Source organism: Sylvia atricapilla, chromosome 1 (assembly GCF_009819655.1).
Source record: "Sylvia atricapilla isolate bSylAtr1 chromosome 1, bSylAtr1.pri, whole genome shotgun sequence".
NCBI lineage: Eukaryota > Metazoa > Chordata > Aves > Passeriformes > Sylviidae > Sylvia > Sylvia atricapilla.
In genome coordinates this window covers 78,732,928-78,759,563 of record NC_089140.1, presented here as the reverse complement: position 1 = coordinate 78,759,563, position 26,636 = coordinate 78,732,928, and the positions used below count along the sequence as shown (strand labels likewise).

At 39.5% G+C, this 26,636-nt stretch overlaps 1 protein-coding gene across 1 annotated transcript in view; it reads left to right on the top strand.

Annotated features, from left to right (window-relative positions):
* The window catches only part of TRIO (trio Rho guanine nucleotide exchange factor), a 243,989-nt gene that overhangs the window by 190,098 nt on the left and 27,255 nt on the right, over positions 1-26,636 (top strand). The window contains exons 35-37 of the mRNA XM_066326466.1: positions 18,919-19,211; positions 20,792-20,962; positions 25,935-26,030. Of these exons, the coding sequence (XP_066182563.1) occupies positions 18,919-19,211; positions 20,792-20,962; positions 25,935-26,030 (560 nt within the window). The remainder of the gene's footprint in view (positions 1-18,918; positions 19,212-20,791; positions 20,963-25,934; positions 26,031-26,636) is intronic.

The following is a 26,636-nucleotide window of genomic DNA, read 5'->3' as shown; positions in this document are numbered from 1 at the left end:
AGAGAGCTTTGTGGTAGAGCCTGAAGTAAACCATGGAAAGACATTAATAGGCTGCCTGTTTGGGCATAAAATTATGTGTATTGATACAGGTCCCTGTCTCGGAAACTGAGACTTGCGATACATCTCAAGGTGTTTTAAGTGTGATCTGAGATGACAGTGGTACTGCATAATGGTCCCTGCTTGTTAAATTAAGAAATGTTTGGTTTGTGGTATATAAGTCATCTGTCTTTTGCTTACACTCAGGAGAATTTACAAGTCTGAGCTCTCTGCCTTGGGCCATAAGGAGGTTGTAGGTATTGTTGCAGTATGTGCTTTAGATATTTTTCAACCAAATTCTTACCTAATGCGCCCAGTGTCTCTGCACCACATTCATGTGGGGTCTGTCGTCTCCAGTCCAGTGTTGCTGTGATCAATTGCATTTTACAAAAACTGGGTCATCCAAGACAACTGTGTATCCATGAAACTTTCTTCTTAACTGTATAACCTGTGAAATATGACTCTGAGACAGTCCGTGTGGTCATACTCATTCCTTCACCACCTTGATTTGCTTATCAGATTTTTCTCTGAGAAGAGAAGGGGTCAAAGCAAAACCTAAAAATAACAGTGTTTGCTTTCAGTAGGAACGGAAGAATCTTTTGCAATAGCAAGCTGCAAATGATGCAGTTCCCAGAGCATTTATATCTTCCTGCATAAATTATTTGCTTTATAAGGGCAGTATTCGTGCAGTTAAAAAGGAAAACAAAACCAACCTAAAAACGTATAAGTTTTGCTCTCTTTTGGTCAAAAGTGTTCTTACACACGGAAATCACTACTTCAAAATTGTATTGATAACCTATCTAACTAGATGTAGTCAAAGGTGTGAGACTTTTACCACAGCAAGAATGGCTGGATATTCTTGAGTGTGCTCGATGTGCATGGGAATGGTTGCAGAATAAAAGAAAGGGACTATTTAATTAATTTTTTTTCTTACTCAAGTAGAAACTAGAATGATTTTCAGATGTTCTACAATTTCACAGCAAGTAAACTAGCCTTAGTGGAAGTCTCACTGTAGGTGGTAAACTAAAAAAATCACTTATCCTGGAGAAAGAGATGGTTTTTTTTCCTCTGCCTTCCTTGCCCCCCTCGCAACACCCCCACCCTTAGGAATTCAGTGTCATTTGCAAGTTGTTTTGGGTCAAAAGAAAATTTATCAAGAATGAGAATTAATGGTTTCGGTGCAGGGGGTTATGAAGGAAAAACTGATTCAGAATTTAGATTAGCTGTTCTTAGAGAGCAAAAGATTATTCTCAGGTGGAGGGTGATCATGACTCTTCCAACACAGCAGACAGGATAAGGTGTTGTACCTAACTTGCGTCACATGCTAGTGATAAGCTTGCTTTGACTCTGGGACCCTACAGAGTCTCAGTTCTACATAAAATTCCTATTTATCTTTGCATTACATGCGTTTATTTGTGCTAGTGTCATTGGCAACCCCTTCACTGCTTTATTACCGTCTTTACATGTTTGTGTACTATATGGTAATGTTTGTTCAATCTCATTTTTTGGGCTTTTTTTCCAATATAGAAAGAATTTCTGTTTTTACAAAAACTAAATTCTTGCTTTGGCTGTTTATCTGTCTAGTGAACGTAGCTTTATGTAGCTCTTTTAAAATTAGCTGATAATGTGTTCAGGGGAAGACACCAAACATCCTCTCTAGGTTTGCATAGCAAACAAAAAAAAAAAAAAAAATTTATAGACAAATGCTTTTGTGGCATGCTAGGTGAAGAATGCATGTGCAAAACCTAAAATACGTGCAGTCTCAGATTACTGAACAGGAAGACAGATTAATTAACTAGAAATATATCTCACAGAGTATGAGCTCAGAAGTGAAACAGATTTGCATTGTAGTTAAACCAGGGTAAGATCTTAAATTAATCCATCAAATGGAGTGGATTTTCTAGTATTTTGGGGTTTGGTTGATTGATTGATTGATTATCACAAACGAGGTTCAAGGGAAGGTGAAGATGAGGACAGATCTGCTGTTTGTTAAGAAAAATTGGAAGTTCCAGGGAAAGTACTGCATGGTGTTGCCGACCGGAAAATGTCCGTCTTTTTTTCTGTTTATGCCTTTAGCTAAAGCATTAAAAACTATGCAGTATAAAATGAAGAGATGTTAAAGGTTCATATTGTGCATTCTGGTTACTATAGAGCTTTGTAGGGGTACTAGGCTGCTTCTTTTCTGAAGGCTGAGAGGAAAAATTGCTGGTCTGCTGTATTTTTTAAGATCACCCTGAGCCTCGATTAGGGTAGTTACGGTAGAGTGTAATCTGCTGCATCTGGCTATTCCCACATGTGAATTTAAAGACTGGAACTCTGTTCAGTGAGTCAGAGGAGAGCATCCCTAGGAGGGAGGAGCTGCTCTGACGGCAGGCAGGGGTCTGAACCAGCCTGAGAAGATAACAGCCACTTCCTCATTCTGATGGCATTGCCTGTAACGTTATCTGGGTGAGCACCTTCAGCAGAAGCTGTAACCCATCCCGGGGTGCAGGCAAGGAGGTCATTTGGAAGCTGTGGCTATCGGAACAGCTGCCTCCTCACCATGCCGAACAGGATTAAACAGATTGACACTCTGGGATCTCTTCACTCAGTGAATCCTACCTGCTGTGGCAACGGGCAGCCGAGCGGCTGCAAATACTGGATCCTGGATTTAGGTACAAATATGCAGATACAATGGGAAGGGGGAGACAGGTTGGTGGGTTGTTTGGGGGATGTTTTCAAATCATGGGAGTTTAGTAGGATGTTACGGGGGTTTTTTTCCATCCTTTTCTCTCTCTACTCTGCCCTCCTTCTGATCTGACCCCAGCCAGAAAACGCAGAGTGTTACAGAAAGGACCTATATGGGAAAGGGAACAGTTAGGAAATTAATCTTCCCTGTAAACTACTGAGATGCTGTACAGTAAGCTCTTTCAGAAAAAGCTTGTAAGAGGCATGTGCTACTTTATGGGGTTTTTTTTTAGTTGAACTAGGGAAATAAGAAATGATAACTCTTGCTCTGTGGAACATAGTAATATTTTAAGAGATCAGCAGAAATTTTCTTGGAATGTTGGTGCTAAACCAAAGAAATCATAGATTATTCAGTATGTGTCACTTCTGTTAAATTGTTATTGAGAACATTGCTTTTGGGGAAATAGAGCTTGAAAAGAAAGGGCAGTTGGGAAATAATTCGGTCTGTGAAATTTATTTAGAGGCAGCATTGATTCTGAAATGTAATATGGAGATAAGCCATGCTCTTTCAGTCTCGACTGGAGGAGCACATAGATAAGGATAGGTACGTTCATGTTAAACTCATTCTTGTTAGGTCTTCTCTCATTCCTCCTTGTAATTTGTGACAAGAAACGATATTTGTGCTTGGCATTTGCTCTGTTGCTGCTGAACAAGTCTGTATGATATGCATTTAAAACGTTGAAAATATCTCCAGGACGAAACAGTGCTAACCTTTAGTGTCTGGAGCTGATGCACCTGTTGGGATGCCTTCAGATGTACCTGTTGCTGTGTGCTGTGCACGTATACTTAAAAAAGCAGCAAAAGGCAGGTTATAATCAGTGTTATTTGATAAAATCCAAACTGCAGTTACGGATGGATGAGAGGAGAAGGAGGATGGTAGAAGACTTGCAAACATGAAATCAAGGATATAATGGCAATTAATCTTATCAGAGACCTCTGAAGATAGGGTCGCGTGTCAGTGGATGGTCATACCTCTCAGTAGTTCCTCAAAAGGTAACAGGGTATTGGAGTTCCAGCCAGTGGGAGTTAATGTTAGCAGGCTGTCATCTCTGATCCAGCAATAGAGCTGTGTTCTCAGAAGGCTGCTCTGTAGCCCCCAAGTGCTGCACAGTCTCTTCCTTAAACAGCAATTATTCCAGTTTTTAGAAGTAAACAAGTACAGGTTTACAGTACTTCATGCAGGAAGGTGGGAGGGAAAGGAGTCAATTATAAATAGCAGTTGATAGGCAGAATGTTCTGCAGCAAAATATTTTAGAGCAAGTGCTCACCCAGAGCTGTGACTACTTAGTCTGCTGGAGGTCTGTTCATGGCACGGCAGCAGTCTTCTTCATGTTGCTTTGCATTCTCCTGTCTTTGCTGTAGCTCCTTTGCTTCACTTTTAAACTCTTGGTGTTGCAGTGGTTAGTTTACTCACAAATAATTTTTACAAAACACGTTTTATAAAGTGCTGGGTGTAGTCAGTTCCTATCAGTGAGATGCTTTCCATTATGACCATAAATTAAGATCATAGGCACATATGAAGTCTTGCTTGGCAAACATACATGGTTTCACAAACATTCTTCATTGTTCCCTTCCTTTGTCTTAGAAACAGATGTCCATTCACACAGACCATGCCTTAAGGAGGTTCAGTAGCCTTTCATAATAGGGGACCAAAGCTTACTTGCAAACCCCAGCATAACTGTAGCTATTCCATCTCTTGAACTGGAACAAGTAAAAACTGCATCTGTGGTAGCACTGGCCACTGAAAACTTAAAACTGATAATGTGGGATTTAGGCTTAATGTACTCTAATGCATGATTTTATTTGTAGAAGACTTTGACATTGCTTAAAGTTTTTTTTTTTTTAAGAAATTACAAAGTTTGGTATATTTTTCATTAAAATGTTGAAATTCATGTACAATTAATAATTATGTGTTCCTGCTTAATTAAATGATCTGAGATTTTGCCCCAGTCACGCATCAAGCCTGAAGGAAGAAAACTCGTTCAGATACAAGGGAGAAAGAAAACAGGGCTTTGAGTAATGAATTGGCAGGAAACTAGTAAAACTAATATGTATTGTATTTTTTTCCTTTATCTGACATCAGTTGGGGAAAGCAGTGGTGTTGGTAGGAGGGAACCAATTCTCATGGTAATTCCACCCATTTCTGTAACTTAAAAATGCTTTGCATATGAGACAAGAGACAAGATAAATATTGAAGTTGTTTATGGTTATCTGGCTGGAGAGAGGGTTTCAATCTGGAACTGAATATTGAAAATAACATATTTTTTCAGTTACCTTATGAGCTGGAAGAAACAATAGCATGTATGTGTTTTAGTCCCTAAGTGGATCGTGTGAGTCTATATTGCACTTGGGAAATTTAAGAGGCAAATCTCATGGATAAAATCCAAGGAATAAATGTGCAACCCCCAAACTTATCCTGAAGTTATTAACCATCTGGGAGCTGGGTTTTGAGGGAGGGAAGGTGGTTGTAGGAGTAGAGAAAGAATAGAGAGTTAGCTTTGAAGGAATATATTTATTGTATGTACAGTAGGTTACTTAAAAGAATGTATGTGAGTCAACCTGTCTTTCTTTTTTCCTCTTTCATAACATTTTATGATATATCAAGCCTCAGAAATAATTCATCCATAAAACAGGATGCTTTTACTGTAAAGTAATTGTTAGCAAATGGTGTCCAAGAGAGGATAAGAATCTCTGAGGGCTGAACTCAGAGAATGCAGTGGGAGAGTCCAGTTATTACTAATGGGTTGGTGTAATTCTTGGCATAGATTCACATATACACTTTGAAAGTCTATTCTTTTAGAATACAGATGGAAGCTGTTAACTATGTGCTGTGTGTGCCTTTCTATCTCCACAAAAAGCATGCAAGAAAAATCCTCCTTAAACTGAGCTCATGTAGCAGCTATAAAGTTACACATGCAAAGGTGCTGCTTTCCTGACCTCTGTGTCCTTACTCACTTGTTCTTGGCTTTTCCAAATCATTAGGCTGCAGGACTTGCCAGAGAGTTAGCTGGAGGTGCTGTTTCATGGTTAGTAAAAAATGAGCTACATGTCAGGTACTGCTAGTTTATTTACCCTGTGTTTGCACATACGATCCAGCTGCTTCTTGTGCATCAACACCTGCAGTCACACAGACAGGCAGACCTGAGAGTCAATCCTGTAGAAAGTGCTACACCTTTCCATCCTCACACACCCCAAAATCCCCCTTAAAAACACAGACAACAAAAACAATCACAACAACAGCAAAATGTTATGAGGTGTAGGAGTTTATGCAAGAAAAATACTGATGTCACTTCGTAATTGCCGTCCCTGCTTGTGAACCTAAAGATTTTTGGGACCAGATTTTTTTGCTCTGAGTGAACAAATTAGATCCACAGCTATGCAGATTTTTGCCTGAACTACTTCTGACTTTTTTCTCCTTTAATTTGGATATATTGGACTGGACTTTTCAACTGGATTGGACTTTTCAGTCTGTTGAAAAGGCCGTTTCTGTAGCTCTCAGGTGAGTTGCCTACTCTGAAGCCAAGACTGAGCAGCAGTGTGGATCAGAGGTGTGTATGGAGTTAACCCCAGGCAGCCTTCTGCCTCTAATCCTTAGCAGTCTGCTCCCTCCACTGCAGCACTTTCCACTCAGACTTTGTATAAGAACTGCATGAAAACGAAGTAATTTAAGATTGTTCTTTTAGCCCCAGCTCGTTTTCAAACCAGCTACTCAGTCCTGAGTTTTAACTTTTATAGAAGGAAAACCTATGCTTTCCTGAAGGAACTGTAGTTAGGTTTATAATACAATCTTCATGGAATAAGGACTTGTAACTCCATTTTTGTGTTAAGAAGAAAGTGTTTATATATAAGCAATTTTTGATTTTGCTGAAATGTCTGTATTCCTGTGTATTGCTACTGAAGCGTATTCAAAATACTTAGTGAAGAATGTCTAGATTTCAAAAGTATGATGGAACAATTTTGAATTTCCAAGAGAGAGACCAGAAGGAATTTTAATAAAACTTTGGAAAGAAGAATGGAGTTTGATTTCATACCAGAAATGTATTTGCATCTTTATCTTCTTGTCACCTGTCTCAGAGAATAACTGTATCCAAGCATCTGATGCATACGGTTTTGTATCATGGTCAAAAGTCTGTATTGAGTTGATGGGCTTAGACTGAGCGAAGCAGAAATGTTCCAACTTACATTTTAACCTAATTTTTGTCATGCTGTGTTACAGCTCTCTTTCAAACAAATTATTTTATACAGCAGCATAAGAACGGGCTATCGCCTTACATAATGAAAGTTTCCTCTAGATGCTCATTGCAAGACTAGTAATGAACAATATGTTCATAATCTGCTTTTGAGCAGAGCTACAAGCAGCTGTAACAATCCATTGAATTTCCTCATCTAGGCTTGTGCTGACTCTCCTTTAGGGGAGGTCATGAGAGGAACAGAATTTAGGTGGTATAAGTATACTCCATCCTGCTTTGAAAAGACAGCATCAGTAACATTAACAATCCTCCCCTGTTGGTTTTCCTCACAGGGAATTGTTAAGGTTGCTTGCTAAACCACTTCACCTATTTTATTGTTTCCTTGCATTTGAACATTGGACTGGACACTTCCAGTCAATCTTCCTGAGTAAGTGGTTACAAAAAAGACACCACCCAGCCTTATAAATTATGTAGAGTGATTTGCCCTAAGAGGACTTCCACAGAGATCAGCTGTCCAGAGGCACTGTAGGAAATGCTGGGGACTTGATGAAAAGAATATTTTTTAATAGAAAAATGAATAGAAGCCAGTTAAAAATTTCTTAGTTTCCGCCAGATAACTTACTTGTCCCTAAATTTAGGCTTAAACTTGAGTCTATAACTGAAAAAAAAATAGTAGTTACTGTTTTGTAGAAATTATTACAGATTTCCTTCCTTTCCTCTGCTTCATGTCTAATTAAAACAAGTAATAAGAATTCCAGTTTATTGCCTTTTAATTGCCTTTCAAAAGAAGTTTAATTTCTTTCCTTTTGTTTCCTACATCCGAATCAGTTTTGGATAGATATTATCACATCATTTTCGTGTGGCCACATAAGTAATCTTAGATGGATGGGAGCTGGGGAATGATGTGGGGAATTGGAATTTAGATGACTTAGTGATTGAGGCAGTTCACAACATCACCTTCCTCCTCAGGTTTTATTGTGAAAATTCAAAGAAACAAAAACAATGGAAAAGTTGCATAACAGAATGTAGGTTTTTGTGTGTGCATGGTATGGGCTTGATTGTGCTAAAGAAAATTCAGCAGTACATATGTAATTCCTGAAGAGACTGTAATCAAGTTAACAAACATGATAGTGATTCTGTTTTAGCATTCTGTGTATTTGAATTGCGCACCAAAATAAAATGTCACACCTTCCATTAATTTATAGTTTTAAAATACTCTATACCAAGGAGTTATCTTTACCCTTTTAACTCAGTCTATATTCAAAATTGATGAATTTATGGAGCAGTATCTTCCCCTTTCCTAATCCCTTAAAATACTTCATCCTGAAAAGGCATCTCTGCAGCAGATAGGCATAATGACTTTCAATAGCTCCCTGCTAGTCAACCTTGACAGTGAGTCTGTTTAAAAAAACCCTTGTCTTTCCAGCATGACTGACATTTATTAAAATCATGTGTGCTCTCATTGTGTTGCTCAGGTTACATTCCCATCTGAAGACAAAAAATATTTTTTGTTCAGTTTCTAGTCACTGTCATCTGAGTCTGCTCTTGGTAATGTAGGTATTGAGGTGGGATTGCACTGGGAGGAAGTTGTCTGTCATCACCTAAAGTCATCTCGTTACACAGTGGGGAGGCTGAAAGCAGGGGCATGGCCACAAGGGCCCCAGACAGTGTGTGCACCAGAAAGGTCAACATTTTACCATGCAAAGTAATGTTTGTACAATTAATTTCTATCACCAAGATCAATTAATTGGGTAAGGAGCAAACAATGAACCTCTATCACTAATATAATTAATTGGATAAGGAGGAAACACAATTTTTCATCTATAGGAATTTTAGAGGACCCGTTTTTATCACTGTTTTAGCAATTCCGTTTTTGCACCCAATTCCCTGAATTACTTTCTCAGTGTATTTTTTGAGGGCTACAGCAGTATAACATTTGGAAAGAGAAAATGACCAAAGTTACCGTAATAGCCCAAAAGCTAAACAGTATGAGTATATTATTATTATTGAGCATATGGCAGAGTTCCTGACTTGAGATTGATGTGTTTGTACAGCTGCTGCTAAAGCTGTGGCTCAAACAATTGCTAGTTGTTCTAATGAGCTCTTCTGCTTTGAATCAAGAGGATGAGGGGAAAAGAAAAAAAGACTGTTAAAATTGCTGTTGCATTGTTATGTGTATTTAGGTTAATGTGTAACTGCAGTAGGTGAACAGGAAAAAGGTATTTTTTTAGTACAAGTAGCCTAATAACTTAGGGATTTAAAACAAATGACACTTGATAAAGACGTTATTTCTTTTGGTTCGTTTGTTTTTTAACTTAATATAGTAACACTGTGTATAGTCTCGTTATAAACTTTACTAATGCAATTGAAGGTATGCTTAGCAATTGTTAATAGTATTTACCCTTTGTGTTTTAAAGTGTTTATTGACTCATCATATATTCTGTTAGTTTTACTAGAGAATTTTTTGAGGTTTTCTCGAGTGTTCTAATTTTTAAGGCATTTCAAGAAAGAAAAAAATGCATTTTCTACTTTCATTTTCTAGAGGTCACACATTTGTAGATACGTGGCAGAGGTTATACTTGCTCCATTTTTTTCAAACTTTTGGACAGAAGGAAAAAATACCTTGGCTCAGCATTTATGCAGATTTTGTGTGGAGTTAGTTCTTTGTAATTGTGGGACTTGTTTATATTGATTACTTAAAGTGGTGGAAGCTAATTTCCTCCCAGTGTGTACATTCTCAATTTCAGAAATACACCAGAATTGTGTCTCGCTGTTTCCTTTGGAGATCAGACTTGCTGAAACTTGCTTTTGCAGTGTCTTAGCAGTATACAACCTTTTTCTTTATGTACTGGCGGCTGTTTTAAAATATGCATAGGATAAATTCCTTCCATTGGGATGCCCTGCATTGCTGAGCTTTTGCACAGGGAAGCATGGCATGTGTTGCTTTAAATAACATCTGAGATCATGATTCTTCTCATGCAATTTCTGCAGACTTGCTTCTCTCCTTCCCTTCCTCCAGAGCTTTGTCTGCTTTCAGCAGAGCTGAGAGCTTGCTGAATGCATCCTTTTCCACCCCCTTTTGGTTGACTCTTCTGTTATCTGTACTGATATGGACATTTTTGTTTCATGTCTGTTCTTAATCTTCCTCTTCTGGACTGATGCACAAAGCATATCAGATGAGCTGCTTTGCTGCTTCAGAGCTGTATTTCTAGGACTAAAGCTTATTTTTATCCATTTCTGAGCGAAAATTTACAGCAAAAATTAGAGTAGCAGATGATAAAACCCCTACAGCTCAGTAACAGATGAGCAGAATTAATTGTGCATTTGCCCCAATTAAAATCTGAAACTGCTCATCACGAATCTTGTCAGGAGTGGTTCCCATTCGTAGTGTGTGACATACAGCTCTCTGCCACGAGCTGAGCTGCATCTTTGCTGCTGGCATCCCTTAGCATGGCTCGTGGGAAATGGGCTGCACGTGGCAAGCACGAGGCCAGTGGATTGTCAGCAGTCAGCTGTCCAATGTCTTAAGTGCCAGTGCTGCCCATGAGGCCCAGGCCCAAAGTTTCTGCTTCCTTCTTTTCCATTCTTTGCCTGGGATGTCATTTCTCCACACTGGGTGGCCTGCCTGCTTTTGTCAAAGGCAGGGAAGGGTGTGCCATGGAGCAGTTGGAAGGGGGTGAGTGCTGCCAGCTCCCACTGCTTCAGTAGCTGTCTTGTACCCTCCACAGCTTCCTGTGCTGGGTTCTTCAACTCTCCAGCAGCAGCAGTGGTGGGGAGCAGGCAACAGCAGCTCCTTGCAGCTTGGGGTACTGAGGAGGCAGTAGCCCTGGGCTTGGAATAGTCATTCCTGCTGCCTCCCTTCTTCTGGATGGAGGAGTGGTTGGGCCTTGCCTTTGTCAGATCTTCTGCTTTGGTCGTCCTGTAATAATTGGATATATACCTGATACTAGGCATCTAGCTCAAATAGCATGCACAGACAGTTTAAAACATTTGTGTCTCTGTAGTAAAGCTCAAAAATGACTATGCTTTGGAAAGGAGTAATGTAGCAGAGTCTTTGTGAAACATCAATAAATTTTATAATAAAAGCTACTGTATTTAAAGCAAAATAGGGAAAATACATTGGTACTGTGAGAAAACCTGCTTCCTAATATAGAAAAGCAGTATTTCTCTAATTTTCTTTCACTGTTTACTCTGAAGAACTTTCTCAACTATGTAATGGAAAGAAGGGTGTCACCTTAATTTTCTTACATGGTATGTGTAACATAACTCCTGTGAGGGAGTTGTTAGTATGTAACTTAAATCTGTCACCGAAAATCTTGTCTATTGTAGGTCTGCAGAGCAAATAATTTTCTGTGCTCCTGTGCTCACACTGATGTAAAATGATGTCCTATGAGGGGAGGCACAGGTGAAGTGCAAGAGATAAGTAGCTGGATGATGGCCCCAGTTGGCCTGAGGGAACTTGCTGAAGGTTGTGCACAAAAAGGAGAAAATTAGAACATTGCCTGAAAATTAGAACATGCTTCTGTTCATTAGCCCTTAAATAAAAGCATGCAAGTGCCTGTGCAGTTAGTGGTTAGGGGAAGTGCACCCTCCCTTCCATTGGGGGACAATCATATTTAAATAATCAGGCTGCTTGCTTTGATCTGTAAAGAGGATGGCTCAGTACACTGACATAGAGTGAGAACTTGACTGAGAAACAGTGCTAAATTACATAGATCTGTCTTTGGCGTGTCCTGCCAGGCACATGGATGTAGCTGTCTTAAAGTCTGAACAAACAGGTGGCCAAAAGACTAGACTTGAAGTCCAGACACTGCCTATTAAAATATAAGCTCCATAGAGGGAAGCTGAGATTGAATCTATTAAAAGCTCGTGGTTTTCACAAACTGTGAAACTAAACTTCAGCAGTCTTAAGTCTTAATACTTCCTACTTGTGACACAAAATATATTTCTGTCCAGAAATAAGAGAGAATAACAACTTACTTCAAAGAATGTAATGCCCCACAGAGTCCACTCCCCCTTTCTGTAGTGCTACCTTGTGCTTGTAGGAGTATACAAGATTTAGATTTGAGGTTTTATTTCCCTGTAAGTCTGAATTCCAGGGAGCACAAACAGAACTACTTTTGTTAACCTGGGAAGGTTTTTTTCTGGCACACTATCATGCCTTCTTCCTGCTTAAAAACCCCCAAAACCAACAACACAAGTGTAGATGCAAAGTTGTTCTAAGAGGAGGTTTTTTTCCCACCTGAATTTTGATGGTGTTTAGCTCACAGATAGTAGTTGTATTTGCAGCTCTGTGTGTACGCTCTGTAATGCATGTGAAACTAGTTAAGAGCTTAAATGGAAAACCTTGGTTTACAAAAACTTGGTTTTAAGCTTATGGAGTAGGAAGGCAGGAGAAGGTATTAAGAAAAAACATTGATAACGTAACAATAATATAAGTGTGTTAAACCTTTCAGGCTTCTGCTACTAATTTTTTTAATTCAAATGAACAATGTATTCTTTTTGCTCTTACTCAGAGGTTTTCTTCATTCCTTTTCTGGTGCAGTTGCAAATATGTCTGTTGAATGACTTTTCTCAATATTAGAAAGACCTTTGGAAGTCATTAAGATGACAGGCTTAGGGGCAGGGTTGGAGTTTTTTTTAATTGCTTGTTGGGCAGTTTAGTATCTCATTAAGAAAAGCTGAAGACTATCTAGCCTCAAGCTTAGAATTCCAGTCTATCTGATGTCAAGATAATCAGTTTTTGATGACGTGGAAGATTTAATTATTGCATACATGCGAAAGTGCTCTGCACTAGTGCCTGCATCAGTCAAAATTAATATAGTTATTTTATTAATCAGGGAAGATGTGCTAAGGAGTTGAACTCTCTGTCTATTCACATACTAAAAAGATTACTAACTGGTATTTCAGCATAGCGCATAACTTGAAATAAATGACAAGAAAGGTTTGCTGACCGGAGATGAAGGCACTCTTTGTTCCAACACAGATACGATTGGGTGATTTTCTTCTATGTATAGAGTACTAGCTTTCTGCATTTTGTGATTTAAAAAAAAAAATAAAAAATTAAAGAAACTAGTTTTATGCAAGTTATATCAGTCTACCTCACAAGTGAAATACATGCTTGCCAAAGAGCATGGTGGAAATGCCCCATTTGCAAGCCTGATAATGCTTAAGCTGCATTGTCTTTAAATGGTAACTGATGTTATGATGGCTTTTTAAAAGTTGAAACACATCTAATGCCTTTTGATGTACATTCCTGTACTGGTTTGCAAAAAATAGGCAGCAAAGGTATTTTAAGAGGATACCCAGCAGGAAAGAAATAAACTTCCTGACACATACAAAATTATCTGAATGGTCTTGTACATGGCAAATTGGTAACCTCTTACCTCAAAAGCAGTTCCCAGGCAGAAACTGCAAGTATGACCATGACTAAAATAATCCTTGCACTCTTTTTTTTTTTTTCCACATCTTCCTCAGCTCATCTGATAACAAGTGATCACTGTGTGTGCAGGCAGGCTTTTATGAACTTTTGTCATCAAATGCTTGTCAACTCCATCTTGCATATTAAACCTTAAAGTGCATCACCGTAGATTTCTGCTGTCTGTGCTTTGTACCAGCAAACAGCCCTTTTCCCCAAACTCTCATAATGTACCTACAGCAGATCTTATTGGTCAGCTGGTTGGTTTCTCATTATGAGCTTTATGGGCTTTTTTTGATTGGTTGGTTGGTTGATTTTTTGTTCCCTAAAGTCCATGGTGAATGGCAAATCTGCAGGGGCAGAATGACATGCCAGTCAGGGTTACTAAGTTTGCTTTGCTCCATTTTTCAGTCTTTGCCCCGTCACTGTTTCAGAGTCCAGGGACGGTGAAATGTTCTTATTTTTGAGTTTGGAGCGTTTTGTGTTTAGAGGTACAGAGCATCAAGAAGATTGGGTTTGGTTCCCTAGATAAAGGAGTCAGGGGTTCTGTGGCCCCTTGCAGTAAAACTCAAAAAGCAGCAATATGGAAATAGTTAATATGAAGCAGAGTCTTTCAAGTCATCAACTAGCTTAACATGGCTGATTTATTTTTTAGGGAAAAAAAGCAGTTTATTAAGCACAGATGTGCATGTTTCTAGTGTTAAGAAAGCTGGGACTAGAATGAGAGTTCCCATTTCCCTTCCCATTTCAAAAATTTGCCTGTTTGTTGGCGGTAACTTTATCTTCTAGTTTGAGGGGGTCAGAACCCATGCTGCTTGCCCTTTAGCTTCAAAAATATATTTATGGACTCTGAGTGAACCTTCTGACCTCACTACCAGAGCAACATATGTGGCTTTTACTTTCAGGGAAATGGCACTTAAATGGCTTCTTTTCTTATTGTGGCTATGAATTATAAAACAAAGCCCATCCGTTACGTTTTTTAAAGTACTTTACTGAATTGCACAACTTTCTCTACTTGAACAAGTAGTGGTTTTATTAAATTCGATGGTTTCTTGTTGGGTTGGTGTTGCCATGTGTGACCACTATATGTTAGTTGGTTTTTCTTCTCTCTAAGATGTCCATCTGTTTCATTTATCTTTTTCTAAAAGGGAGTCTGATTCTCACTAGAAAGTTTACTGTACTTGAAACACATTTGGGGTTAGCATACCCCAAATTTATTCCATCTGTTTTGGTTTTTAAAATTCCATGTTGTTCTCAGTTCAATTTTGAATACTCCTTTTTTCCTCTTGTGTGTCTTAGTGATAAAATATTCTTGAGCAATGCTAGAAAAACAATTTTATGTGTAGTCATAAAAGAAACAAAGCCAATTTAGTGTAAACAGTCCCAAGCATGGTAATCAATCAAACCAAGTCTGTACCTCTAATTATATAGATAGAAGTCATGGATGGTGATGGGACAGGGAGAAATGAGGACACTCCCGTGGGGCTCTTCCCACAGTGAAGGTGAAAGGTCTTTTTGTGCTCTTGAAAATGCTTGTACTGGATATTGATATTCCCTAGTGCTTCGATCTGGCAATGCCTCTACATTAATACATGAACACAGGCACCCAGGTTTTGTACATGATGGTGCTTTAGTATTGTTACTGGGGTCCTGAGGAAACAGATGGGAAAATCTGGATGTCTGTTGGCTGGGATGGGATGGGAAAATAGATGGTAAAGGGTCTCACTGGGAAAACACTGACATGGAATATTTCTAGTGAATGGTAACTCAGCTATGAGCCTTTAGAGATGTTTTCTGCAAATTTAAGGAAGGATAAAAAGAGCTGATCTCTGAAGGGGCCTAGGGGACTGGTATTCTTTTCAGGTTAACACCAAAGATTTTAATTTTTTTTTAATGGCCTTTCAAATAAAATTTGATCCTTCGGCTGATGCTTTTATAGCAATGAAGTATTTTTATTTATTTTAAAAGGAGGTGTTATCAATGCATACAAGTATCTTAAGGATGGGTTTCAGGAAGATGAGGCCAGGCTCTCTTCAGTGTCCAGTGACAGGACAGGGGGCAACAGGCACAAACTGAAACACAAAAGGTCCATTTGAATATGAGGAAGACCTGTTTTACTTTGAGGCTGGCAGAGTACTTAAAAGCCTGCCCTGAAAGGCTGGGGAGTCTCCTTCTCAGGAGATACTTAAAACCTGCCTGGATGCAACCCTGTACACCCTGCAGTGGGCATGGTCTCGCTGATCTCCAACCTTCATGATTTTCCTTCTCTCTGAGTGATTTCAAGCTTTAAAGAGCAAAGTGGAACAGTGCTATCATTTCGGTGTACTACTTACATGATGTCCACTTTCGTGATTCCCTGAAGGCCCTAATAATACTTCAGTACAGATTTCGTAATAAGTCATGCAGAAGGGAAGATAAGAAGCAGTTATATGCTGCATGCCAAATGAAAATTAATGTTGTGTGGGAGGATATGGCTGAGGTATGTGCTGTGGAACATGTCTGGCTTACATTGTTTTGTCTCTTAGATGCTCTCTGCTTCAGCAGAGGGTACGTATTTCTCCATGCTCCTTTCCCTCCTCCTGCCTACAAACTCTTGGCTGACTTGAATTAAGAGTTAGGAGTGGTACAATAGAAGTTCAGTCATACAAAAATACTTCCAAAAATTCTAATTCCCTTCCACAGTGTCAGGGCCTCTGTCCTGTATTGCCTGGTTTTACAAGAAATTCAGTAGTCACTTAATGTAGCTTGTCAAAAGGATGTGTGAAAATCTGAGGAGGTGGAACACACTATATAAAAAGAAGGGGTTTATTAACTGGAGGCATGTTACATGCTTAGGAATAGGCATCTTTATGTAAAAATCAATCGTATGCAATCAGTTACTGGTCCACCATGCTGCCTTTTTGTTAGAAAGGAGTAATTGCAAAGGAAAGAAATGCAGCAGATATAAAAATACAGTACATGGTGAACTTCTGCGAAGGCTTAATTTTTCTCATCTTACATAAACAATTGAATGTTCTCTGTTTTATTTGTGTGGAAGGAACCTTGTATGAACTGTTACTGGGAAGAAAACTATATACAAATGAAAGAGAAATTTGGCTGAGTACTTATAACATTTTCAAGCTTGAGAGTTTTGGAAATGAGGCATTTAGTTTGTGCTTTAAGAAACTTAATTACAAGAACACCACCACTGTTTTCTCATCTTCTGTAGTCTACTAGCAGAGTAGCAGAAGGTTATTTATTGAAATATCCATCAGCTGATGTTTGCTGTGATTTCTGAAACAAGGCATCTGATAATAATTAAAATGCATGATACAGTAAAGCTAAGTTTGGTGAAAGACCAGTCAAACTAAATTTTTACAGAGGTTTAATAGGAGATTGTTTAGATTCCTGTGGAGAGCTTGCAGATGGATGCAAGTTTTGTTTGGAATTTTTTTAATAAGCAGATCAGGGTTTTTTCTTTTTATAAAGTCAAAAATCTGTCATGACGTGGATGCTGATGGCTAGTAGGCTTGCTTTTCTTGCATATGTGCTCAGAACCCTTAAGCAGTAATCCTGGTGCCTTGAGGGATACTCAGATTGCAAGTTGAAAACCATTGTTATAGATAATTAATTTCTTCCTTATGCTTTCCACTTCAGCAAGAAAATAATGTAGCAGTTCTTAGCACTGCTCTCCCAAGATTTAGAGACAAAGACAATTAGTATTGCTCTGCATCTGCTTTTTTCTAATACCCATTACTTAAAGCCTTGAAGCCAGGTTAATGGCCCCATGTGAACTCTCCTTACCTATTCACACTACAGCTGTTGCTGGAAGATAATTCTGCAGATGTGACTTGGTTTAAAGAATTAGCAGCTAGCTTGTTAGACTGAAAGTATGCTTTATAAAGTTTGTTTATCTTCAGCTTTGTGAAAACAAGATGAAAGTGGTGGTTAACAGCAATTATTATGTATGTGTCCATACAGTATAAGCTACAAATGTTCTTGGAATCAGAGCTGTTGTATCTTAATGGTGACATGCCATGGGTTTTATTGGAACAGAGAAACATTTTCATAAACAGCATGATAGATCACAGTTTGGATTCCAGTGGAAGTGTGCCCTTTGTGAAACAGCTTGAACATGAAGGAAAAAAAAAAATCCTAACTCTTTATATCCACATTTTATGTCTCTTTCCCCATCTCCATTCAAAATCATCATTTACACTTAGTGCTGTGTAGAAATGGAACAGCTTCACATATTGGTGTGTGGATCCAAGAATTTGGATGTTTATGATTAAGGGTATTGCTGCATCAATGTGACCATGTTACTCTGCAAAATTCAGACTATCTCTGGTCAGACTGACAATACACGTCTTAGGGAAAATATGCCAGAAAAGGTGACCTGAACACCTATGTCTAGCTTCAAGAAGGAGCACAAGGCACTGCATTTAACTCCCAGCAGTAGAAACATTCAACAAAACATTATTTATGTCATCCTTATGTAAGCTATCTGTCTGCAAAAGTGCATACACGGGGGGCTGGGGGAAAACTCCCATATTTAACAATGTAGGATAGTCTTGCTAATACACTAGTGGTAGACAATATAAGAGTGGTGTTACAAGAATGTTTCCAGGCCCCCACTTCACCCTCCTCTCCGCCACAAAAAAAAAAAAAAAAAAAAGAAAAAAAAAAAAAAAGTATTTTTAGGAAAAGCAAATTGCTGGGGAAAACAGCATTGTGCTGCATAGGGGAAAAAAGAAAGCTAGTCTCACAATAGCTAACCAGTGGGTGTTCATCGTAAGCATACAGTCCTGGTCAAGTGACAGGAACCTTGGTGGGAAAGTGTTCTTCGCCTGATGCACATTTAACTATGGCTTGAGAAAAGTGTATCCTTTGTTTCATTACAGAACTTCAAGCATGTCATGCTGAGAACTACTGCTGATCCTGAGATTTCAGCAAGTGGGCTTTTAAACATTGCTTTGTGCCTTTTTAAGAAACAAACAAAACACAGCCAAAACTCAGAGAAAATTCAAGACAAAATTTAAGACAGACATTTAACTGTCTTCTGGTTTCTTCTTCCCTCTACCCCAAGGGTAGGGGAACTATATAAATAACAAAAGTAATTGGAGCATTTGTAATTAAATTTGGTGCTTGAAAAATGATTTGCTTATCTCATTGAGGCAATTATTGTTACCCTTCATGTCTTTGCTCAAAGCAATAAACATTAAAAGATAAAACAAGCATATCCTTCCATAAAGTTACATGACATAAGGAAAGTATAATCCACTATCAAATAAGCATCAGCAGTGGGGAAGTAGGAATTATAGTTGAGGCAGGAACAACTTAATGGAGCTTGACTGTTCTAAGCACTTCAATAGTGCTTATGCATGGATGGCCATGTGCAGCCTGACCACTGATAGTTGCGGTGTCATTAAAGGCCAGGTTACCTCAAAAAAATGTCACTGATTTGTGCATAAATTCAATTCCATATCCATTATTACATACATTCATTTGCCTTGTTTCTCACTTGCCACTGCTTCAGCTTTAAAATGCTCCCCTTGTTCTTTTTTCCAGACTCCCTTTCGGTCTCCAGCAATGATGCCAGTCCTCCCGCTTCCGTGACGTCGCTTCAGCCCCACATGATCGGTGCTCAAAGCTCCCCGGGCCCCAAGCGCCCTGGCAACACCTTGAGGAAGTGGCTCACCAGTCCTGTGAGGCGCCTTAGCAGTGGGAAAGCAGATGGGCACGTCAAGAAGCTGGCCCACAAGCATAAGAAAAGCAGAGAGGTCCGTAAAAGTGCCGATGCAGGCTCGCAGAAGGACTCCGACGACAGTGCAGCGACCCCACAAGACGAAACTGTTGAAGAGGTGAGTGCTCAAGGCAGCTTCCCGAGGGTTTGTTTTTCAGGGAACCAAATGTTGTCAGGTGAAGGTTGTCTCCTCAGCTGACTGTTGAGCAGTGGAGCAAAGTGTTACGTGCCTTGTGCTCATCCTGCACTTCTGTGCTTTGCATGAGTCCTGCACCAGGGACACTTTGTGCCCTCTGAATGTCAGTGAAGCTCTGTGAAGCGCCCGTAATTTAAAAAGAGAAACGTGAGAATAAAAAGTTGTCCTTTGGCTTTACTCTCTTATGCTAATTAGGAAAGTGACTTTGAGTAAAGGTGCTTCAAGGTCTGGGAATAATCAGGTTATTTTGTATTTCCTTTGCATTTCTTGTTTATGGATCAGGGAAAGTGTAGGCAGGGCTGCTTAACTGCTTAAAGCTCTAATTGCACCTTGCATAAGAGTCAGAGCACAGAAAAATTGTTGGCTCTTCAATGCAGGCCCCTTACCATTAGTCAAATAATATGCATGGCAGTTTTCGTTGGAGAGAAGGAAACTGGGAACTATTCCACATTTTACCACCAAGGACATATACTGAGGGCATCCCTTCTCCCCACAAACATGTGCCTCTTCTTCAAAGTCTAGATCTCATGGATGAACAAAGCTGGCCTCCAGTTAGATATAGACAAGAGCCAAAAATTCTGTTACAAACTTATAGTTCAGGCTGAAATGAATGTCATGTTACTGCTTCCAAGGGCACAGCTGGGTTCATGTTCTTCCCTTTTATTAGACTGACTCTGACTATTGGTTTTGGTACTTACCATACAGAAAAGTGGTCTCAGTTGCCCAATTTTTGATTTATTGCAGCTCTTTTTTTTATTATTCCTCCCAACATATTTTTCTACACACTTGGAACACTAGTCAAGTTCCACAGTAAGTGTAGGAAAAGGAAAGACTGAACACTTGGCAGCATGATGAATTAAGAGATGTTGCTTAGGAATGAATATTGGCCTCTGACCTTGAATGTCAGGCTGTAGAAAGAGACCCTCTGTGCTGCAGTTGTAATATTGTTTTGGCAGTATCTGTTATTCTGCAGTTCTGTGAGTGAAGGGAAGAATTTAGGGCCATGACTTAAAGTCAGGAAAAAACAATAACCATCTATGCTGTCTTCCTGTAAAGGTGGATAAATTATCCTGTGAGATCGTACATTAAACTTCGAGTACTTGAAATGAGTGTTCCTTGTGGGGGACTGAAAGGATAATTGATGAAATGCTGCATGTTATAATAGGGGGGGTTTATATCCTCTAGAAGTCTTGCTGTGATACAGAGCAAGATACAGATTTCTCTTTACAGAAGTGAACTTGGAAAGCAAGCATAGTTTGGATAACACTTTTCTGTAGTAAATTTCAGCTGAATGTCTTTTTCTTAGTATTTGAGTTCTTTTGCTTTTACCAGACATTGAAAACTGTCTTTGGCATCCGCATTTTCTATTAAGGATGTTTGTAGGAGCATCTTGACTTGTTGAGAGAGGGCTGAAACTACAAAATAGCCTTAAAACAAGCATGTGATAATAAGCTTCATGCTGTTGACATAACAGAGCTTGTACACCTTGCTGTTATTGACAGAGAGGTCGGAACGAGGGGCTGAGCAGTGGCACTCTGTCCAAGTCGTCCTCGTCAGGCATGCAGAGCTGCGGAGAGGAGGAAGGCGAAGAGGGAGCAGATGCTGTGCCACTTCCTCCTCCCATGGCAATTCAGCAGCACAGTCTTCTCCAGCCTGACTCCCAGGATGACAAGGTAGGAGCAGGGCGTGGGGGAGGCTCCACAGGATGAGATAACCTCTGTTATCTTTTCTTCTTCTTCCAAAGGTTTCAAAAATGTGCATAATACAGCTCCATGACAGACAGAAGTAATCACTTTTGCTCTCTTAGACTACTTTTAAAAGGTGTTCTATGAAAAGAGCATGAATTAAATCTTTCTCTATTTTAAAAGCACAAGTGTAGAAATTTTTCTTCTAGCATTTTAAGTGTGGAAGTGGGCTGCTTTGTGTGCTCGCAGGATGATTTACATCAGTTTGGCTGATGCAATATTTAGTGATTAGACTCTAATTGTTTTATAATCACACCTTTCGTTATTCTTGGGTTTTTTGGGGTTGGAGGGGGGTGAAGGGGGGATGCCTAAGAGAAAGGAATTACCAAATAAGGGTAATAATTGTCGTGGATTAACCCAAGCCAGCAGCTAAGCCCAACTCAGTCACTGTTCCTCTGGGAATCAGAAGGGAAAGAGTGAAAAAACTCTTGGATTAAAATAAAGACAGTTTAATAGGTAAAGCAAAAGCCATGCACACAAGCAAGGCAAAACAAGGAGTTCATTCACTTCCCACAGACAGGCAGGTGTTCAGCCATCCCCAGGAGAGCAGGGCTCCGTCACATGTAGCAATGACTTGGGAAGATAAATGCCATTGTTCCAAATGTCCTCCCTGCTCCTTTTTCTTTCCCACAGCTTTATATGCTGAGGATGATGCCATGTGGTCTGGAATATCCCTGTAGTCAGTTGGGGTCAGCTGTCCTGACTGTGTCCCCTCCCAGTTCTTTGTGCCCCCCCCCCCCCCCCCCCTCCAATTTTCGTTGCTGGTGGGGTGGGGTGAGAAACAAAAAAGATCTTGGTACTGTGTGAGCTCTGCTCAGAAATAGCCAAGAGACCCCTGAGTTATCCACACTGCTTCCAGCACAAATCCAAAACATGGCCCCATACCAGCTACTGTGAAGAAATTTAACTCTGTCGCAGCCAAAACCAGCACGTAATCCATCAGTGTTTCACAATCAAAGGCACATTAAAATTGAAGGTAAAAATTTTGCACCAATGATAAAACTTTGGATGTAGCTTGTAACTGTGTGAAGAAAATCTTAATCTTACTTGTGTATGATCTCTTTTTCTTAATTGTTATGATGTTCATGCATTGAGAGATTTTATTTCAGTTTTGAACCTGCATCAAACATTTAAGGGATAAATATCAAGTCTGGAAATAGAAGGTTTAAAATGGAAATAGTTTGGACTTTTGCAGCAAATATTCACATTACTGTTTTCTTGCCATTCTGCTCCTTAAAATTTTTAACCTTTGTGATCTACAGCACTGAATATTGTTAGTGAATTTTGTGATTGCTTGCTCTCTGTTCTCAGTGGTGCAGATGTTGTGAATAACGTCAGCGGATCTTATTTATTTTTCCTTTTTTTCCTTCTCTTTTTTTTTTTTTTTTCTTTTAAAAACACTGCCTTTTAGTGGGAATCTACTAATCCTTGAAGCTGTTTGTAGGATCAAAATGGCTGGTTCTTATACTCTGTGTGTATTCAATTCCTACATGTTTCCTGAATTGACAGAGTGTGACATACAAGTTGAGAAATTAATATATTGGGAAATATTCCTGAAACAAAACAAGAAAAAATAGGCCAGCCTTCAGAGCTGAGAGAATGTTTACTTGCTAGAATAATCTCAGTTTTAGATTTAGAAATAAGATTAAAATAATGTTGGTGAAAATATGTTTAAGCTCTTGCTGATGAGCTGCCATATTTGTATGTTCCTTCAGTGATAAAAAAACAGTTGATATGCAAATATTATAAAAAAAATCCCCACAGAAAAATTAATTTTGTTACATACTTTTTTACATAGCAAGAGCACTTATGTGAAGGGATATGCTTATAAGCTAGTGTCTGCTTACCTTGTGTATTTCTGATGCAAAGTCAGACACGTACCACTGTAGAGAAAGACTCTTTAAGTAACTTTCCATCTCCTGGAAATTTTCAGTTATTTTCACTGCTGTTGTGGTTTAAACCCAGATAGCCACCAAGTACCACCCAGCTGCTTGCTTACTCCCCCAGCAGTGGGATCAGGGAGAGAATGGGTTGAGCAAAAGATAGAAAATGTGTGGATTGAGATTAAGCAAAAACCATGCGCACAAGCAAAGCAAACCAAATAATTGATTCACTACTTCCCATGGGTGGACAGGTGTTCAGCTATCTCCAGGACAGCAGGGCCCCATCAGGTATAATGGTGACTTGGGAAGAAAAACGCCATCACACCAAATGTCCCCTCCTTCCTCCTCTTTCCCTCCACTTTATGCTCTGAGCATTATGTCACATAGTCTGGAATATCCCTTTGGTCAGGTTGGGTCACCTGTCCTGGCTGTGCCTCCACCCAACCTCCCAAGCACCCCCAACTTCCTCACCAGCAGGGCAGAACAAAAAGGCAGAAAAGGCCTTGGCTCTGTGTAAGTCCTGCTCAGCAATAACAAAATCATCTTTACATTATCAACACTTTTTTTAGCACATCCAAAATGCTGCCCCATACCAGCCACTGTGAAGAAAATTAATTGTACCCCACCCAAAACCAGCACAACTTCTTAAAAGGTTAAGATGCACCCAGTTCAGTAAAGACATGTTGGGACAGTTTTTAAAGTAGCTGAAACTACATTTAGAGAAGACTTCAGAGAAGTTAAAACTTGGTAAAATTAATATTACACCATAATTTTTCAGAGCATGTAAATAATGATTCTTCTGCAATGTGCTGTTATTACACAGTATTTGTGCTTTGTGGTGGGAGGCAAAAGGTCCCCTCATGGGGCATCCTGGGAGGTTGTGTGTGTCTCACAGAAGTCCACATACCACCGACTTCTAGCACGTAAAGTAAATGCTTCATTGGAACACAGAAGTGAGAAGCCAGAGCAAAGTTTTACCCAGGAGAAGGTAGTTGGCTTTATTGATAGAGTTACTGATTTATAAAAGGCTTGCAAACAAGTTCCTAGTTGTCTGTCTGCTGGGTGGAGTCCTCCTTCACATTCCTGCCATGCTGGGTGGTTTCTTGGATTGCTCAGCTACTCCGGATCCCAAGGAATGTCTCCTCCTTTCTGTGACCTCAGAGACTTGGCGTTCATCTCTGCCTCCCTGCAAGCATTTCTTCTTCTCCAGAGCTCCCGCTCAGAGCTGGAAACTCCCTATTTGCTGGGTTTCTCCTTCTCTTCCCAGCCTGCTGCCCCTAGCAGCATCTCATACCTGCATAAGCTCAGTGCTCCCTCCAGCTTTCCCTTCTTTTCTGGGCAAGGGATGTATTCTGCTCCCAGAGTACATCGTCAGGAAAGTCAGCAAGGAGTTTTATGTATGCAGCTCCTTCTTTTTCAGATAGTATGTGATATAACCACAGGCACTGGAAATCACAGTTCTGAAGTTTAACTCCCATCCTACATACTCCAACAGGGCAGTAAAAGAGACCATAACCAGAACCTGATTTCAACACTGACAGTGTTTTTTAAAACTAAGCTGAGCTCTGCACCCAAAGTGAAAGCCACATACAGGCACAGCTGTGGAAAACCTGATCAGCAGTCAGATATCAAGAGCATGTAACAAGACAAGTCAGCTTGTGGGATTGCTCAGTTTTTGGTGTGCATGCAAACACCATGTGCTAGGCCATGCTGATTTGTCTAATAGTACTAAATAGCACAACCATTTTCTCCCCTAAGAGCACATCTGCACACTATATGCATTCTTTCATTCAGCAGAGTCATTGCGCACGTCATGGATTTGCATTTGGTGGCAGTTTACAAGTTGTTTGCACTTAATTTTTAGATAAACAGTATTAAAAGTTTCAAGATCAGTTGTGTTAATATGAAACTAATTATTTTTGCTTTTTGTTTTCTCTTTTTGTAAACTCTGATGCAGCATTATGTTGACTTGTGTTCTGTCTCTGCTTTGGCTCAGTTCCCGTATCTTTCTGTTTAAAGTTATCTGTATTTCCTTTGCTTACCCAGCCCCTGTTTTCCTTTCCAAATAAGGCAAATGCAAGGCAAACTACCTAAAATCTGTATATTCTTTCTTTTTCTTTGTGTTTACTTATGGGGAGTCTTGTTACACCCGTGCTTGATTTGAGCAGAACCTCTTGTGTTGAGTCATTATTCGTGCCGTTCCTTTGCCTGGTTTGTTGGAAACGTTTGCAGGACAGCTTGCCCTGTGCTGCATGATGTTCACTGTGCTGTTCGTAATATGAAGTACAGTTCATATTACACCCTGTTTCCACTTTCCAGTTACTAAATGATAAATGTAATATGCAAACAACTCTGTTTGCAAATTACTGAGGCTGAATTTAATGGCCTTCTCCCAGACTCCTTTACTGTGAACACCTTTTACCTTCAGTTGTATCTATAAACTGGCATTTTATAGCTTATGAGGCCAGAGATCTTCTGTGCTCTACACATACCATTGGGAAAAATGGATGGCACAAGGAATGGTGAGCTCAATTTCCCATCTGAATCTGGGCAGTATACTCCAGCTCTTTTAGAAAAGTAAATGCCCCTGAGCTATTGGTGTATTTTTTCTTAACATAATAATGCTTCCTCCTTTATTTCAAGTCTTCTTGATTTCTTTAGTGTTCTGTAGTTGTTGCTTTGTTTAAGCAGCAATAAAATAGGCTAACAAACTGTTTTCCATTGGGTCAGCTCAGGCAAGTTTCATAGCTATTTGCCAGGAATTATCAGCAATTATATTTCCTCGATTTCCGTAGCATGTAGGAACAGGAATTTTTATCCCAGCATTTTTAACTTCCATGGGGTTTATTTGAAACTTCTGACTCCAGCTGCTCAAGTTGGAAGGGATGATCTTAGTGTTATCTGACACTGACAGTACCTGTCAGGCACCTTTGTCTGACAGAGAAGTGAAGGAAGTCTTCTTGATCCTTGATCCTGAGCTAACTCTGGGATTCTCCTTCCTTTGTGTCATTGCACAGACATCTTCTCGACTGCTGGTGCGGCCGACAAGCTCCGAGACACCCAGTGCTGCAGAACTCGTCAGTGCAATTGAAGAGCTTGTCAAAAGTAAAATGGTGAGACAGACCAGCAGGTGCATGTGTCTCAAGAAGTTGTGTCTTCAAGTCCCAGCTTGCTACTCAAAGAAAACCTGCATGTTTTACATTGACTTGTATAATGTGATGTCTATTTCAAAAGTTGCTTTCTGGGTTGATGTATGGGGTCATTTTGGACACACTCTTTTGTAAAAGCATTTACTGAATAGGTAAATGGCAATGTAGAGCAATAAATAAGAGGGAGAGAGAAGATAGTAGAAAACCTACTAAGTATGTCCTGTTAATAAAAGTAAAATGTCCTATTAGTAGAATGAATGTAAACACCAGGGGTCTTAGACTAATAGACCTTTATAAGAAGAATCCCTGAAGCTAAATTTATTGCATATCTTGTGAGGTTAGCAGTAAAGCAGGTAATTCTAATAACACAAATATTTATGTTATCTAGTTGCTCTTAAGGCAACGTGATAATGAAGAAATAAGTAAAAGAGTAAAGAGATCATTTTGCATGTTAGTGCCTCGATCCTTGCTAACAAATTCAGTAGGAGGAATTTGTGTCAGCTTTTTTAGGTTTCTGTTTTAAATTTTTCATGTTTCTGAAGATTCACATGATATGCATAATTCCAGGAG